The sequence below is a fragment of the Stegodyphus dumicola genome, chromosome 6 (assembly GCF_044657685.1).
Source record: "Stegodyphus dumicola isolate Sdum_Otavi_A_Nest chromosome 6, ASM4465768v1".
Taxonomy (NCBI): domain Eukaryota; kingdom Metazoa; phylum Arthropoda; class Arachnida; order Araneae; family Eresidae; genus Stegodyphus; species Stegodyphus dumicola.
Window position 1 is genome coordinate 185,105,321 of NC_140773.1, and position 15,102 is coordinate 185,120,422.

The following is a 15,102-nucleotide window of genomic DNA, read 5'->3' on the forward strand; positions in this document are numbered from 1 at the left end:
TTCGTAGATCTGGTGAGAAGTGTTTAACAGGCTTGAGTTAAAATCCTGCTAACAGAAGCCCATGGAAACATTCCAGGAGCTCTCCACTGTTGTTGAAAGGCTGCCTCATCTTGCATCTTTGGACTGCCCTTCAGAAACAAGGGAAATTCCGTCCTTGCAGTACTTCATCAATGGCGTTCGAGAGCCTAAGATACAGAAAGCCATGTAAATGGCCCATGTCAAGGATTTAAAAAGCACTCTTGTATATGCCTTGAAGTTCACGGCAGCACAGCAAGCAGCTCATAGATACTGCCACCAAATCGGAGGTGCTCTATTCCAAGAGGCCAGTGGATCGAGTGACTGCTTGTTTAGACAATTTAACCAGATAGGTCAGTGCCTTGATATGGAATACTATTGACAAGAAACCAACCCTAAAGTGCTGGAACTGCAGTGCTTAAGGCCATGTATGAGTGAACTGCGGAACACTGCAGGGCACATAAGCTAAGACTACTTCCAGCAAGAAGATGCGAAACTAATTAGTGACCATCTCATGGCGTTTAGGTTGTCAGATAATGAGAAGCCTCATTTTAAAATGCTTCACATTTCTGCAGCAAGTGGTGGTTCTTCATCGTGGAACATATCAATGGAGTTCTTTGCAGTATCTGACCATCAATGCAGAAGCCAATGTCACTATCATCCGAAAAGATCTGTGTTACAACTTGAACGTGAAATGAGCAAAAGTTTTGCTTCTGCCAGTGGCAACAGGGAGTCGAAAACAAACTTGGAAGTGAGCGGTCAGTTACTCTTCTTTTCTTAATAGAATTTGATTCGAAGGGGGATAATCTCTATCTTTTGATTTAAAATTAATCTTGAACCATGTAAATACTGTAATATAAAAGAAGTGTGTAAATAAATAGTCATTAAGACCAATTTTGAGTTATGATTCAAGTTTGAAATGAATGTCGAAATCGAAAGCTCTCCCAAATAGAATCGTCAGCATTTTAGAACTCGTGGATTAGAAACAATCTGGCTCAATGACTGGAATTTAAACTCATCTAATTGCCTTCCTGCATTACTCTTCAGACTGTGCACAGGAATAAAATCAACATAGGTGGAAAAATTAAATGTTGACATCACATTTGGAACTGCTGCCTAACATTACACAGTATATGTAGCAAATATTACAGTCCCTTGCATACTTGGGTCAGACTTTTTACAGAAATACAGTTATTTCTTGGATTCTAAAAATAATGAACTGCATTCTGCCTCTGAGGATATTACTCTATTTAGAAATAATGATGAAGGAGTTAAATCTGCATGCCAAACCATAGCTCAAGATGATGTCAGAATCCCAACAATAACATAATTTTTTCTTCCTGTATCCATAGCCAAAAACAAATTTTTGGTATGATATAATGGAATCACCCAAGAACTGTAACATGCCACGAGGATTACTGTTAGCCTCAGCACTTGTTGACCTATAGAGGACCATTATTCCAGTGAGAGTTGCCTCTATAGATAAAGCGAAAGTGATAAAGTGATTAGGAAAGGTGAAGTTAGTTGCAGCATGTATTCCTGTGATTTACATTAAATGAAACAGTAATGCTTTAAAATACACGTCTTCAGAGAGCCTAACATCAGAGTTATTGCAGAATTCACATCCAAGCTTTGAAAATAGATTTGCTTCCAAGCATGTCATTCAAGAATTTCAAGGTATTTTCTTCTACTCATCTTCTGATGTAGAGCGAACCCATTTGACACAGCATAGAATTGATGCAGGGGATCATCCATCAATCAAAAAAAAAAAAAAAACTTAGAAAGGAAATGCAAGAAAGCGACATTATTGAGTCTTCAGCAAGTCATTAGGCCTCTCCCATTGTTCTGGACAGAAAGACTGTTCAACAAGATTTTGCATTGACTGTAGCTGGTTGAACAAGGTTTAGAAGAAAGACAGCTACCCTCTTCCTAGAACTGACAACATTCTGAACACTTTTTCTAGAAACAAGTAATTTTTAATACTTGACTTGTGTGGATATTGTAGAGATACACCCTGGTGACCAAGAAAAGATGTCATTTACTATCGGACAAGGACTTTGGCACTTCAGGATGATGCCATTTTAACTATGTAATAAGCTGGCAACATTTGAATTCCTCATGGAGACTGTGTTGAGAGGTCTTTCTTACGAAGCCTGTCTGATATACCTGGGTGACATCATTGTCGAAAACAGTTTTGAACAACATCTAGAAAATTTTAGAAAAGTTAACTTCACCAAATATAAACTATGTATGTATGGATCCAGAAAAACTGTTAGCAGTCAAAGACTGGAGATGCCTTGAGAATGTCCATCAGCTGAGAAGTTTCCTGGGGCTTTGCACTTACTGTAGGAGATCTGTGAAGGACTTTTCTTCCATTGCAAAACCTCTTCATAAGCTGACAGAGAACAAGCAAAAGTTCTTGTCAACAAAAGAATGTGAGGATGCATTTAAAAAACTGAAGGAAGCTTCAACATCTGCTCCAATCCAGACGTAGCCTCAGCTTGACAAACCATTTGTTCTCGACACAGATGCAAGCAGTGAATGGTGTTGTTTTGTCCGAAGAAATAAATGGTAAAGACGTGTCATGGCATGCTGGAGCAAGTGTCTGTCTGAACTGGAGAGGAAATACTGTGCCACCAGGAAAGAGTTGCTCGACGCAGGTAAAGCTATAGAACACTATAGCTTTCATTCTATAGCAGGTAAAGCTATAGAACACATCCAGCTATAGATCACATCATTACCTGCATGGCAGAAAATTCGTGGTCAGCACAGATCATACACTATTGACCTGGCTTTTAAATTTCAAGAATTCTAACGGCTAAATAGCCAGATGGATGCAGAGACTCCAGAAGTATGACCTCACTAACTGTCATCCGAAAGGATCATCTTGTGGAAATGCCGACGCTGTGTCTAGAAGACCCTGCCCAGAAAGCTGCGGATATTGTTCCAGGTTCAAAGTGAAATATAAGCTAGGTAATCCAGTCTCAAGGCAGACTGGATTACCTAGTCTGCCTTGAGACTGGATCGAGACGCATGGAGTGATGAAGAAGTCAGAAAAGACCAATTGGAAGACAGTAACATTAAACTCATATTTGCCTTAATGGGATCTTCAAATATAAAAACCTACCTGGCAAGACATTTCGATCTGTAGGCGTACAACAAAACAATATTGGCCCCTCTGGGAATCACTACATATTTGAAACTATTTTTTATCAGAAGTTTGAATCAGATGATGGAAAGGCATTCTGACAGCTGATGATACTTCCAAGATCCCGGATCCTGGACATCTTTAAACTATTACATAGCAGTTCAATAGAGGCCACTTCAGAATAATGATTACTTTGCAGATAGTTTGAGAGTGCTTTATCTGGAGTAACGCAAGGGTTGATGTGCAAAAGTGGTGCTAATCCTGCGATGCCTGTGCATGTCGGAAAGGACCAAAGAAACGCAGCTGAGGGAAGCTACAGCATTACAATGTAGGTGTCCTTTTGATATCCTGGGACTTCTGCGATGGACTACTGATAATAATAAATACATCCTCTTTGTCATTGAGTGTCTTCACCAAGTGAGTCATGTTATTGAGTGTTGTCTTCACCAAGTGGTCTGAAATGTGTTCTATTCCTGATGAAGGGGCTGTCACAGTAGCTGAGGTGAACAGCATTGGATTTCCAGGTTCTAAGTGCTTCTTCAGTTATGTTCTGATAAAAAAGAAATTTTACCTCAGCTGTAAATAAAGAACTGTGGAAGCTACTTGGCATCGATGAAACTCAAATGGCATCTTTACATCCCCAGTCAAATAGCATTGTGTTGTGTTTAACATTCTTAGTAGTTTGAAATGTAACTACTGATTGTACTCTGTGATACTGTGAAGAGTCATGTGACTATTTTTGCAGAAAATTCCAGAACTCTGAAGTGTTCCTTTTGATAAAAAAAATTATCATAATTCAATCTATTGTGAACACATACACATGCAACATTATCATGATTTTTTTTTTTTTTTTTTTTTTTTTTTTTTTTTTTTTTAGAAAGTATTTTTATTTTTTTAATCATTTACTGGGCAGTGGTTTCGCTACAAAGCAGAAGTAATTTTCAGCACTAATTCAAAAAAATTGCCAAAATATATGGTAAAACTTTAAGATGCATACATTCTCTTAAGGTGTGTTAAATACATGATTATTGATTTGTAATATTATATTTTTAAAACTTTTTGAAAATGCTGAAATTTCCACACTGATATGTAAAATAAAAAATTATATTTTAGAACATTACATTCAACTTACAAACCAAGTATGTCATTAACTTTTTTAAAATTTTTTCTTTGTTTATTATTATTTTGATATTTTAGTTTTCTCTGTACTAATATTGTTTAATTTGTTATAGATTATTGGCAGAGGACCAACATGGATTGTAAATGCCATTGACAAAGCAAAATATGATGAAATGTTTCACACCTTAGATACAGATAAAGATGGATTTGTCTCTGGTCCTGATATTAAAGATACACTTTTAAAATCAGGGTTATCTCAAGTGGTTCTTGCTCATATTTGGTATATAATTTTGTTTTCAGTTTTAAATTCTTCCACTTTAAGTAATTAAAATTAAATTACTTCAGCTTGGGGTTTATATTTTTGTTGCTTGTTAATTATATTAAATATGATCACATAATATACTTTTTTGTGAAATGAATGCTGTAATTTCAAAAGATTTTAATGCATAGAAGATTGAATGTAGATTTGAATGAAATATTAAACAAAATAATATTTTAACAGGTGTTTGTATTATGTCTTTAGTAATGTTTATAAAGTTGTATGTATCAGTAAATCTTTCTTATTAACCCTTTGACGCGCGGTGGTCACGCCTTGAAACCACCATTTTCCGAAATTTTTGAGTGAAAATGAATTGATTACTGATCTTTTACATCTAAATAACACAAAAATCATGTATATTTACTGTATCATGTATATACTGTAGAATCATATATATTTTAGGTATTAATACTTCAGATCAGATGCCTTTTAAAATTTGTTTTCGACGAGACAAAATAACTTCCTTTTATTAATATAAACAACTTTAAATTTCAAAAGTTAATCATTGCACATCATGATTTCTATCATAAACAATAAAAACTTGCAGTAATTAAACTGCATATATAAAAAAAACTCTCTCTATATATGACATTTGCTATGTGGTTGTAATGTTGCGCGCTTCCAACCTGCACGCAACAATAGTGGTGACTGCTATGAACTGGAAAGTATACAAAGTCTTGAGAAGGGTTTAAATCCCTTTTTATTCAACTTTAGAAATTACAGATGCGTGCTCTTGACGCTCACAAACTACGCCGACCCGGCGGTAAAATAAAAATAAGAAACTAAAAATGAATAATAACAAGTGACTACCTACGAGGCTCTCTAAACGTAACTAACCTAACCGCATTCTAAGATACCGCTGACAATTCAGCAAACTTCTGAATATTACGTTGAAAGATTTAACTATCTACCGAGGCAAGCACACAGGCCGAAACGCGTGGTTCTTCAATTTCTACCTAGCCACCTCCACGCTCGTGAAGCAAGAAAGCACACTTTCGAACTCGTTTCCCTTCTATTTAACTCGGATTACTTCTGCTGACAATTTTGAATACTTTGCGCATTCTACTAAAATTTACATACTCTGGCATTGGCAATTCCAGGGGAAAGTAAGGCTTGACAGGAAAGATAGTTTAAACTTAAAATAAATGTTAGTTAAAATAAATATAAACCCTACATTTGCCGCTGCCAGAATTTGGTAAACTTGGAAGCAGGTCCTAGAAACGACCTATTGAAAAGTTTCCACAATTCTGAACTAAAATTTAAGAGCCTCGTTTACATAAAAAAACTGTTTTCTCAGAAAAGGTAGAATAAATTTCTGTAGATACTTATTTAACCCTCTCTTCTTACAGCAACCTTTCCTGGACTTCAGCAATCAATCTGTTCTCTTCCTTCCAACATCTGGAAGGAATAAGTATCAGTATCTTTCTAAATACATTATAATTTACACTTTCTTGACACTGAATAAGTTTTTGTTTTTGATCGATTTATTTTCCTTAGTTACTGCTTAATTCACATTCATTCAAGTATTCAAACATGAATTTAACTTTACCCTGGCTCTCCACCATGTGTGGTGTCAAACGGGAATATTCGTGTTTTAGTATTGCAACACTTCCCCTAACCACAATGATTTGTTAGAATTCAACGACCAAATAGACACACCTTACTCGACATTCTAAAACTCGATGAGCTATTTTAACATTCTTAAAATTCAAGTGTAGGTGGAGAACCCTACAAAACACATTCATTCTAAATTTCCCCTCATTCATCTTTAGACATGCAGGCTTTCACTCTAAAGCATGATTTTATCTACAGTTTAATACTTAAATTTGAATTAATTTCTTTTGAGCATTTACTTTTAGCATCTAAAATTTTATGCTTCTAGACTAAATTCTACTTTTACATAACTTTCAAGTATTTACGTATATTTACAAAATTCTAATCCATATAATTTTGCAATTTACCATAAAATGAATAAGAGAAAAATAAATTTTTACTTTACGCATTCTTCGCCAAGATGGTGGCACTGAAACTAAATTTCTTATTAATACAAGAATACGAAGTTATTTTTATCTTTGGCCAAATTTTGGCTTTAACATAACAGAATTAGTCTTCGACCAACAGAAACTGCTTGTTCTTGGATTTTATACTTAAAGAAAATAATACTTTTGCCTTAGCTAAATAAAGTAAAACAAAACTAAGTCTCAACTGAGACAAATTGACTTCCTTCAAAACATAGAACTTCGTATTTACGCAGAACATTTCGGAACAAAGGAAAAAAAAAAATTATAGAAGATTTTAACTTATCTTTGAGTTTTCAATGATTGGAACTCCGACATCCTCTTCTGGCAGAACTGCTCCCATGATATGGAATTCATCGACGTCAGTCGTCTCCTTTGTGTCCTTCGAGTGTCGTCCATGTTGATATTTCTTTTTCGCCCTCTGCATGCTGGCATCTTGGAGTGGTAGTCGTCAGGTTGCTGTCTTTTCCGTTTTGCCCCTGGACGGCTGGTCTTGGCATCCTCCGGTCTGGAATCATGCTTGAATTTCTTCTGTTGGTGGTGGTCTTTTCGTTCCTCCTGCTGTCTTTTCGTTCTCGGGAACGACGGCCTTGTTTGCATTTGACACTCTGTGCCCTGGAAGCGTTTTCCTCGATGCAGAATTTCTACTGCGATATGTTGTAAGTGGTCTTTTCCTCTTTACCAAAGCTTCTTTATGCGGCGGCGTTGCTTTCTTGTATTTCTTAAATGCTGGAGTCTGAACGTTTTCATTTCTTCTTTTCGGTACCATCACATGACTTGTAGCAGGGCTAGGTTTCTCTTCAGTTCTCTGCTTCTTGGGTGGTGGAGCGGGTGACGTTACTTCTGGACCTTCTACTTCTTTTACGCCTGAGTCCTGCAAGAAACTTTTAAGGATTTCAGAATCATTTTGATTATAATATTTTTTCACCTGGTCGGGACTTGCTTTACAGATTTCCACTCTCTCATTCTTAAGGTACAATACGACTCCCTTTATTTCCTGAATTACATAGGGGCCTTCAAATTTTGGACCTAACTTTGCAGTAAAATTGTCTGGGGCACTTGATAAAGAAAATTTCTGCTTCAACACTTTATCCCCAACTTTAAAATCTGCTTCACGGCGTTTTCTATCATAGTATAATTTTTGTCTATTTCTTGTCATATCCGAGCTTTTAACCGCCTGGTCAATGAGGTTTTGCACATCTTTTTGTTTAAATTCTTGCTGTCTTTGTAGCACAAAGAATAATTTATCTAATGGCGTAATTAACTTCCGTCCTAAAAATAATTCTGCTGGAGTTTTTCCCGTAGTATTGTGAATTGCTGTTCTTAAAGCATAAGCTAATTCATTTATGTAGCCATCCCAGCGCTTGTGATGTGTGCTAACATAACTTAATTATTTTTACAATATTTTTATTAACTCTTTCTGCTATGTTTGCCTGTGGTCTATACGGAACCATTTTGATAGGGCGTATGCAAAGTCCAGTGCAAATATTTTCAAATATTTGGGTAACGAATTGTTTACCGTTATCGCTAATGACTTTTATCGGTGCACCGTATTTTAAAATGTATCTGTGTAAGAATGCATCTGCGACTGTTTTAGCTGACATGCGTTTAAGTGGAACAATTTCTGTCCATTTTGAAAAATGATCTACAATTACTAAAAGAAAAAGATTTTTATTTAACTCACTCTGGGGGAAAGGACCAAGAAGATCTGTGCCTAAAATTTCATTCGGAAATGTAGCGCGAATGCTATTTAAGTACCCGGCCGGGCTGTCGTTAATATCATTTATTAACTGACATTGATTGCTAGACCTGACATATGCAGTTACTATTTTGTATAATTGCGGGAAATATACCGCCTCGCGTACCCTTTTTAAAGTCTTTCTGACCCCTAAATGACCCGCTGTTTTCGCATCGTGTAATTCCTTCAAAATGCTTAATCGAAGCGAGGCTGGGATGACTGGTTTGTACTCGAGATTTTCGAGACTGGTTTGTACTCGAGATTGTTGTTTTCGTATAAAATAATAAATTATCTATTATTTCATAGTTTTCTGCTCTATTTCTTATCGCATCGATATGTGTGTGCTCAAAGCTTTCGGGGTCTTTCAAATATGCATAGATACTTCCAAATTCAGGATCAGCTTTCAATTCAGCAATAATTGTTTCTCTAGAATCTAAAATTTTTGAAGTCAACACAGCGCATTTGAGTTCATTTCCTTCATCGTCCAGTTTTATACGAGAAAGTGCGTCAGCTACATTGTTTTCCTTACCCGGTTTATATTTAATTATGAGATTATATTCTTGAAGTTTTAAAGCCCATCTTATTAACCTGGGCGTTAGGTTTTTCCCCGAGTAAAGTCTACCAACAGCCGCATGATCCGAAAAGACTGTTACTGGCGCTTTGCCAAAATAAACTCGAAATTTGTGTACAGCCATTAATACGGCTAATGTTTCTCTCTCTGTAGCTGTATAATTCCTTTGTGTAGGGTTCAACGTTTTACTAAAAAATGCCAAAGGATGGCCATTTTGCATGAGAACAGCACCTACAGCAAAGTCCGACGCATCTGTTGCAATTTCCAGGTTTTCGTCCCCCTCCAGGAATTTCAAAACAGGGGCATTGATGAGTGCTTCTTTTAACCTTTCAAATGCGGTATTTGCTTCTGCTGTCCACGTGAATTTACTTTTCTTTCTTTTAATTATTAACAAGGGTTCAACAATATTAGCAAAATCTTTTATGAATGACCGATAATAAGAACATAACCCAAGGAAAGAAGAAAGTTTCTTGGCGGTGTTGGGAGGTGGGAAATTCTTGATGGCTTTTATTTTTGAATCTTGAGTTTCTATACCCTTTTGCGAAATTTTATAACCCAGATATTTAAGTTCTTTAGTTGCAAACTTGCATTTTGAGGCGTTAATTGTAAGACCGGCCTCTTTTAATAATTTAAAAACTTCTTCTAGGTCTTTGATATGTTGTTCCAACGTACTACTCGTTATAATTATATCATCTAGATAGATTAAAGTCGATTTTCCTAGGACGGACTTTAGAACAATGTCCATAGCTCTCTGGAATGTTGACGGGGCCCCACACAACCCAGAGGGCATGCGTAAAAATGCATAAGTGCCCGATTTTGTTATAAACGCGGTTTTATGTATGTCTTCGGCTCTCATAGCTATTTGATAGTAGCCAGACGTTAAGTCCAACGTAGTCATGTATCTTGTAGATTTAATCTTTCTAATAATTTCCTCTATAACCGGCAAAGGGTAAACTGGGTACTTTAGTAACACTATTAAGTTTCCTGTAATCGATAGCAAACCTCCAAGCCCTTTTATGCGAAGGAGGAAACTCATTCTTTTTCCTACATAGTACGACTGGACATGCGTACTCACTATTTATGGGCGTTATTATTTGGTTCTGTAAAATTTCCTGAATATGTTCTTCTATGATTTGCTCTTTCTGATTATCATAGCGGTAAGGTTTAGTCCTACAGGGTTTGCCGGCAGTTAACTGTATTTCATGCGTAACTATTTGACAACTACCAGGCCGTTCTGAAAACAAGTTTGAAAAAGTACTCATCACTTGCTGGATGGCTTGGTTTTCATGGTCATACAAATGGCTAAGGTCAACTTGCGTTTGTTCCACTGGTTCCACCACCCTCCGATCCATCTCCAGCACAATAGAACTTTCCTGAAAATTGAGTTTGGCCTTCGCGGCCTTTCAAAACTCCATACCTAAAATAAGCGTGCAAGTTTTTTACTACAAAAATTAATACTTTAAGGCTTTCGTTTTGAACCTGTATTTTTAAAGATACTTTTCCAATACAGTGACAAGTTTGTTCTTACGCTGCTATGATTTCTGTGTTTTTATTTTTAAATAATCGTAACCTATTAAAATTCTTCTTTAAAAAAATATCACTCATAAAATTACCTTCTGCACCTGTATCGATGAGGGCTTCTACTGGTACATCGCCAACCAAGACTTGTATAATTGGTAATTGTGAGTTTTTTTACGATGACCGTATTTAAGTATCTTCTTAGGGTTTTTTTAAAACTTCCGGGATCTGGACCCTCTCTTTTACAGGCCCCTCTACTCGTTTACAGCTTTCCTTTCAACTTCTACCTTCTGGGTGCGCGGACGGTTGTTTTTAAATGTCCTTTTTGGGCCTTGACCTTCGAGCTTCGATGAGTTAGCTTGATAGCTCTTTCCCCCATAAGAGCGGTTTGCGTTTCTGGTCTGCTCATTTGAAGATTGCCTTCGGATACTTTGAGAATACGATGCCCCTCTAGCTTTTTCTGCTATTCTGCGATTTTGAAACTTGACCGCCAATTCGAAGAGCTCCTGCATTGTGCTTGGGTTTCTAATTTCGAAGTAATCTTGAACAGCAGGTAGCAATCTTGGTAAGATTATTTCAATAATTTCCGTGTCGGTTTTCTTCCCATACAGCATATCCGTCAGTTTAATCTTTCGCAGAATAAAGTCCGTCAACTCTTCTATATCCCGTTGATAAAAACTATACACTTCGGCTTCTAGCCTTGCTCGATCTTTCACTATGGGGAAGGCCTTTAATAACGATTTTTTGAAATTTTCAAATGCATATATCTGGCCTCCAAATTCCCCTAATAAAAATTTGCCTATATTCTTCTACCATAGCGAGGCCTGTCCTCTTAGTGCATATGTGGCGATGGCAACTTTTTGTCTTTCAGGCACAGGGTAGAGCTGGAAGTGATTTTCGAGGCCTTCTAGAAATATCGCCACCAAATTTTTTCCATCGAAATTGACGTTTGGCTTGATTGACGCTCTCATCGTGTGGACCAAGTATCCAAATCCTTCCAATTGGCTTGCCATTTCTTGTTGTTGTCCAGCAGCTTCCATCCAATTTTCGGCCATCTCAGTTTGACAAGTGTTCGGGCGCCAATGTAATGTTGCGCGCTTCCAACAATAGTGGTGACTGCTATGAACTGGAAAGTATACAAAGTCTTGAGAAGGGTTTAAATCTCTTTTTATTTTAGAAATTACAGATGCATGCTCTTGATGCTCACAAACTACGCCGACCCGGCGGTAAAATAAAAATAAGAAACTAAAAATGAATAATAACAAGTGACTACCTACGAGGCTCTCTAAACGTAACTAACCTCACCGCGTTCTAAGATACCGCTGATAATTCAGCAAACTTCTGAATATTGCGTTGAAAGATTAACAATCTGCCGAGGCAAGCACACAGGCCGAAACGCGTGGTTCTTCAATTTCTAACTAGCCACCTCCACGCTCGTGAAGCAAGAAAAGCACACTTTCGAACTCGTTTCCCTTCTATTTAACTCAGATTACTTCTGCTGACAATTTTGAATACTTTGCGCGTTCTACTAAAATTTACATACTCTGGCATTGGCAATTCCAGGGGAAAGTAAGGCTTTTGACAGGAAAGATAGTTTAAACTTAAAATAAATGTTAGTTAAAATAAATATAAATCCTACATGGTTTCAGGGCGCGACCACTGCGCCACTAGAGCATTGTGTCACAATGCTTACAATCCTCTAGAGCAGGGGTCGGTAACCTGTTTGTCCTTAAGGGCGCAATACTAAATTTGAAAATCACCGAGGTCGCATATTTTACAGATAATAAACAGGTATAAATAGGCATTAAAAAAACAGATTTTTATAACTTTATTTTGTTGGTGTCATACATAATGATACATATAATTCAAGATGAAACTTGGGGGTCCATATTTTCAGCTAATTTCTTATAATTGGGGATATGTTGGGATATAGTTCCCGGTGAATTGGGGATATAGTTCCCGGTCCTTAAACAATTATCTAAATGTGAGTCATTAAGCTTTGTTCAGTATTTTGATTTTAAATATTTCATATTTGAGAACAAAGACTCGCAATTGTATGTTGTTGCACAATATGAATAAATTTTTGCGCACATTTCCTTAATATAGGATACTTATTTTCATCGACTAAGTTCCAAAACATTTTATCATTACTATGCTCTTTTAAAATAATATCACTTTGGAAGTTTATTATTTCTAATTCTAGGTCTTCGATATTATGAAGCTCGAAATACACTGAAACTATTTCAAGGACATCATCTTCAGTAACATTGAATGGATTTATGAAAAATCTTAGAACGGGTTCTAATGCTGCAAAATCTTCAAATCTAGAAGAAAACTCTTCTATTAGCTTATCTATAATTTCTAAATATGATGTAGCAGTAAAATTTTCAGTATTCAAATTTAAACTCTCAACAGTATATTTTATATTTGGGAAATGTGATGATTTTTTCAATAGATGGGATTTCAACAACACTAACTTGGATTTGAATGCATTTACTGTACTAATCATGTCAGCGATATGCCTGATTTTCCCTTGTATTTTTAAATTTAATTCATTCAACTTTGCCGTTATATCTATCAGAAATCCAAGGTCGATTAGCCAATCTTTATTTTCTGATGCAATAAATTCCTTTATTTGTGGCAAAAGCATGATAAACCACTCAAGTATTTTACCTCTGCTCAGCCACCTCACTTCAGTATGTAAAAGAAGATCTGTGAACTGAACGTCCTCATCTTCTAAAAGTAATTTAAACAATCTGTGTTGCATAGCTCCCGATCTTATGGAATTAATAATTTTTGTTACGATCGTAAATACGTGTTGAAAACTGATTGTTTTTGCGCATAACATTTCCTGATGTATGAGGCAATGATAAGAAATAAGTTTCGGGAATAAGGAATCCTGTCTACATAAGGCAATAAATCCTTTTTTCTTACCAGTCATCGCTGGTGCTCCGTCTGTTGTAATTGACGATAACTTTTGTACAGGTAATTTTACATCTGTTATATACTTTTTAAAAGTAGAAAAGATATCTTCTCCTCTGGTGCTTCCCTTTAATGGCAGAACTTTAAGGAATTCTTCTTTTGTTGTAAAATCAGAAAATACCATCTTCACGCAAATTGCTAATTGTGATATATTTGTCACGTCTGCCGATTCACCCATCTGTAGCAAAAAGAAAATACAATTTTCCATATCATTTGCTAATTCTGCCTCTAAATTCTCCGCAATTACTTCAATTCTTCTAGTAACAGTTCGTGCTGATAATTGCGACGCGTTTATAGCTGAAACTATTTCTTTTTTATTTTTAAATTCTTCAAAAAGTGAATCAGCAGCTTCTAACATGGCTTCTTTCACTAATTCTCCATCTGTAAATGGTTTTTTATTCTTAGCTAGCAAATGCGATATTTTATATGACACGATCATTGCTGCTTTATGTTGTTGCAGTGGTTTAGTAAAAAAACTTTGCTGGTTAGTTATTGAAGATTTTAAAGAAATAATTTTTTTTTTCTTCTAATTTCAGAGTTCATTGGATAGTCACTATCAAAATTGGTATGAACGGTCTTAAAATGTTGTTCAATATTACTTTTCTTGGGAATTGCAACACTAATATTACACAACAAACAAATACACTTTCCTTTGTAATCAATGAAACAATATAGATGTTCCCATTCATCATTAAAATAATATGTTCTTTTTCTTTTACATTTATCCATGAAGGGTTTTGAAAGGAAAGAATTATTTCGGATTACTTGGTAGTTTTAAATGCACAGTCTACGCGTGGTCTGTTTGAAATACGATCACACACTAACAAAAAATATGTGCGTGTTAGTAGATACGCTCAAGGTTAGCAAACTGCTAATCTATTCACAATCCTAAACTCAACTGACTACTGTCTAACCACACTAGTGAGAGCAGTTTGGCTGAGGGTCAAGATGGGTCAGTTTAATTGAAGGGGTGTGTGGGCGAAAAGCGCGAGTATTTTTCCCTCTCGAAGGTCGAAGATGTGTGGATGAAATCGAAGGTCAGGGGACATTTAGTGTCTACCGGGCTACTGCCCTCACCCCTACATAACTGATAGATGTGCCCACTTCCGCCTCAAACCGGATGTTTACATAGATCTGGAATGCGTGGACAGACAGTACTTGCTGTATATCGCCGTTTGACAAGAGTAAGTAAATCGCTCTGGCTATCATACATTTACATTAGTCCAGCAAGGGCGCATTAAAAATCGATCGAGGACGCCGCGTTGCCTACCCCTGCTCTAGAGGCTCGGTGGTCGCGCCTTGAAACCGCTGACGTTTGCTTGCTTTTCAAATAGAAATGTTTATTTTTACCCGGATATAGATAAAAGGCTTTCAAACCACAGAGTTGTTTTATTACTACACAATACATGCACCTGCCCAGTAAAAAGGTCTTTCTTTTCCAAATACTTTTCCCTGACACCAACACACTTACTCCCCAAGCTAGTATTGTGATTTTATAAATTATTTCCTGTGGTTTAAATTTAATGTAAATATACTTTGCTATAATTAAAAATAGAAATTGTGTAAAAGTTTTATTTATATTAAAAATATTTTCTGAATATTTTGCGACGAAATATGAATAAAATAAGTATGAATGGGAAATGAACGATCCGTATAAAGCAAAAAAGACCAAGC

General features: G+C 36.2%; 1 protein-coding gene across 3 annotated transcripts in view; it reads left to right on the top strand.

The window, feature by feature from the left end:
- Window positions 1-15,102, top strand: part of LOC118192352 (epidermal growth factor receptor substrate 15-like 1) — a 149,652-nt gene that overhangs the window by 56,284 nt on the left and 78,266 nt on the right. For all 3 annotated transcript variants that reach the window (XM_035363296.2, XM_035363297.2, XM_085819268.1), the window contains exon 10: window positions 4,396-4,562. In XM_035363296.2, the coding sequence (XP_035219187.2) occupies window positions 4,396-4,562 (167 nt within the window). The remainder of the gene's footprint in view (window positions 1-4,395; window positions 4,563-15,102) is intronic.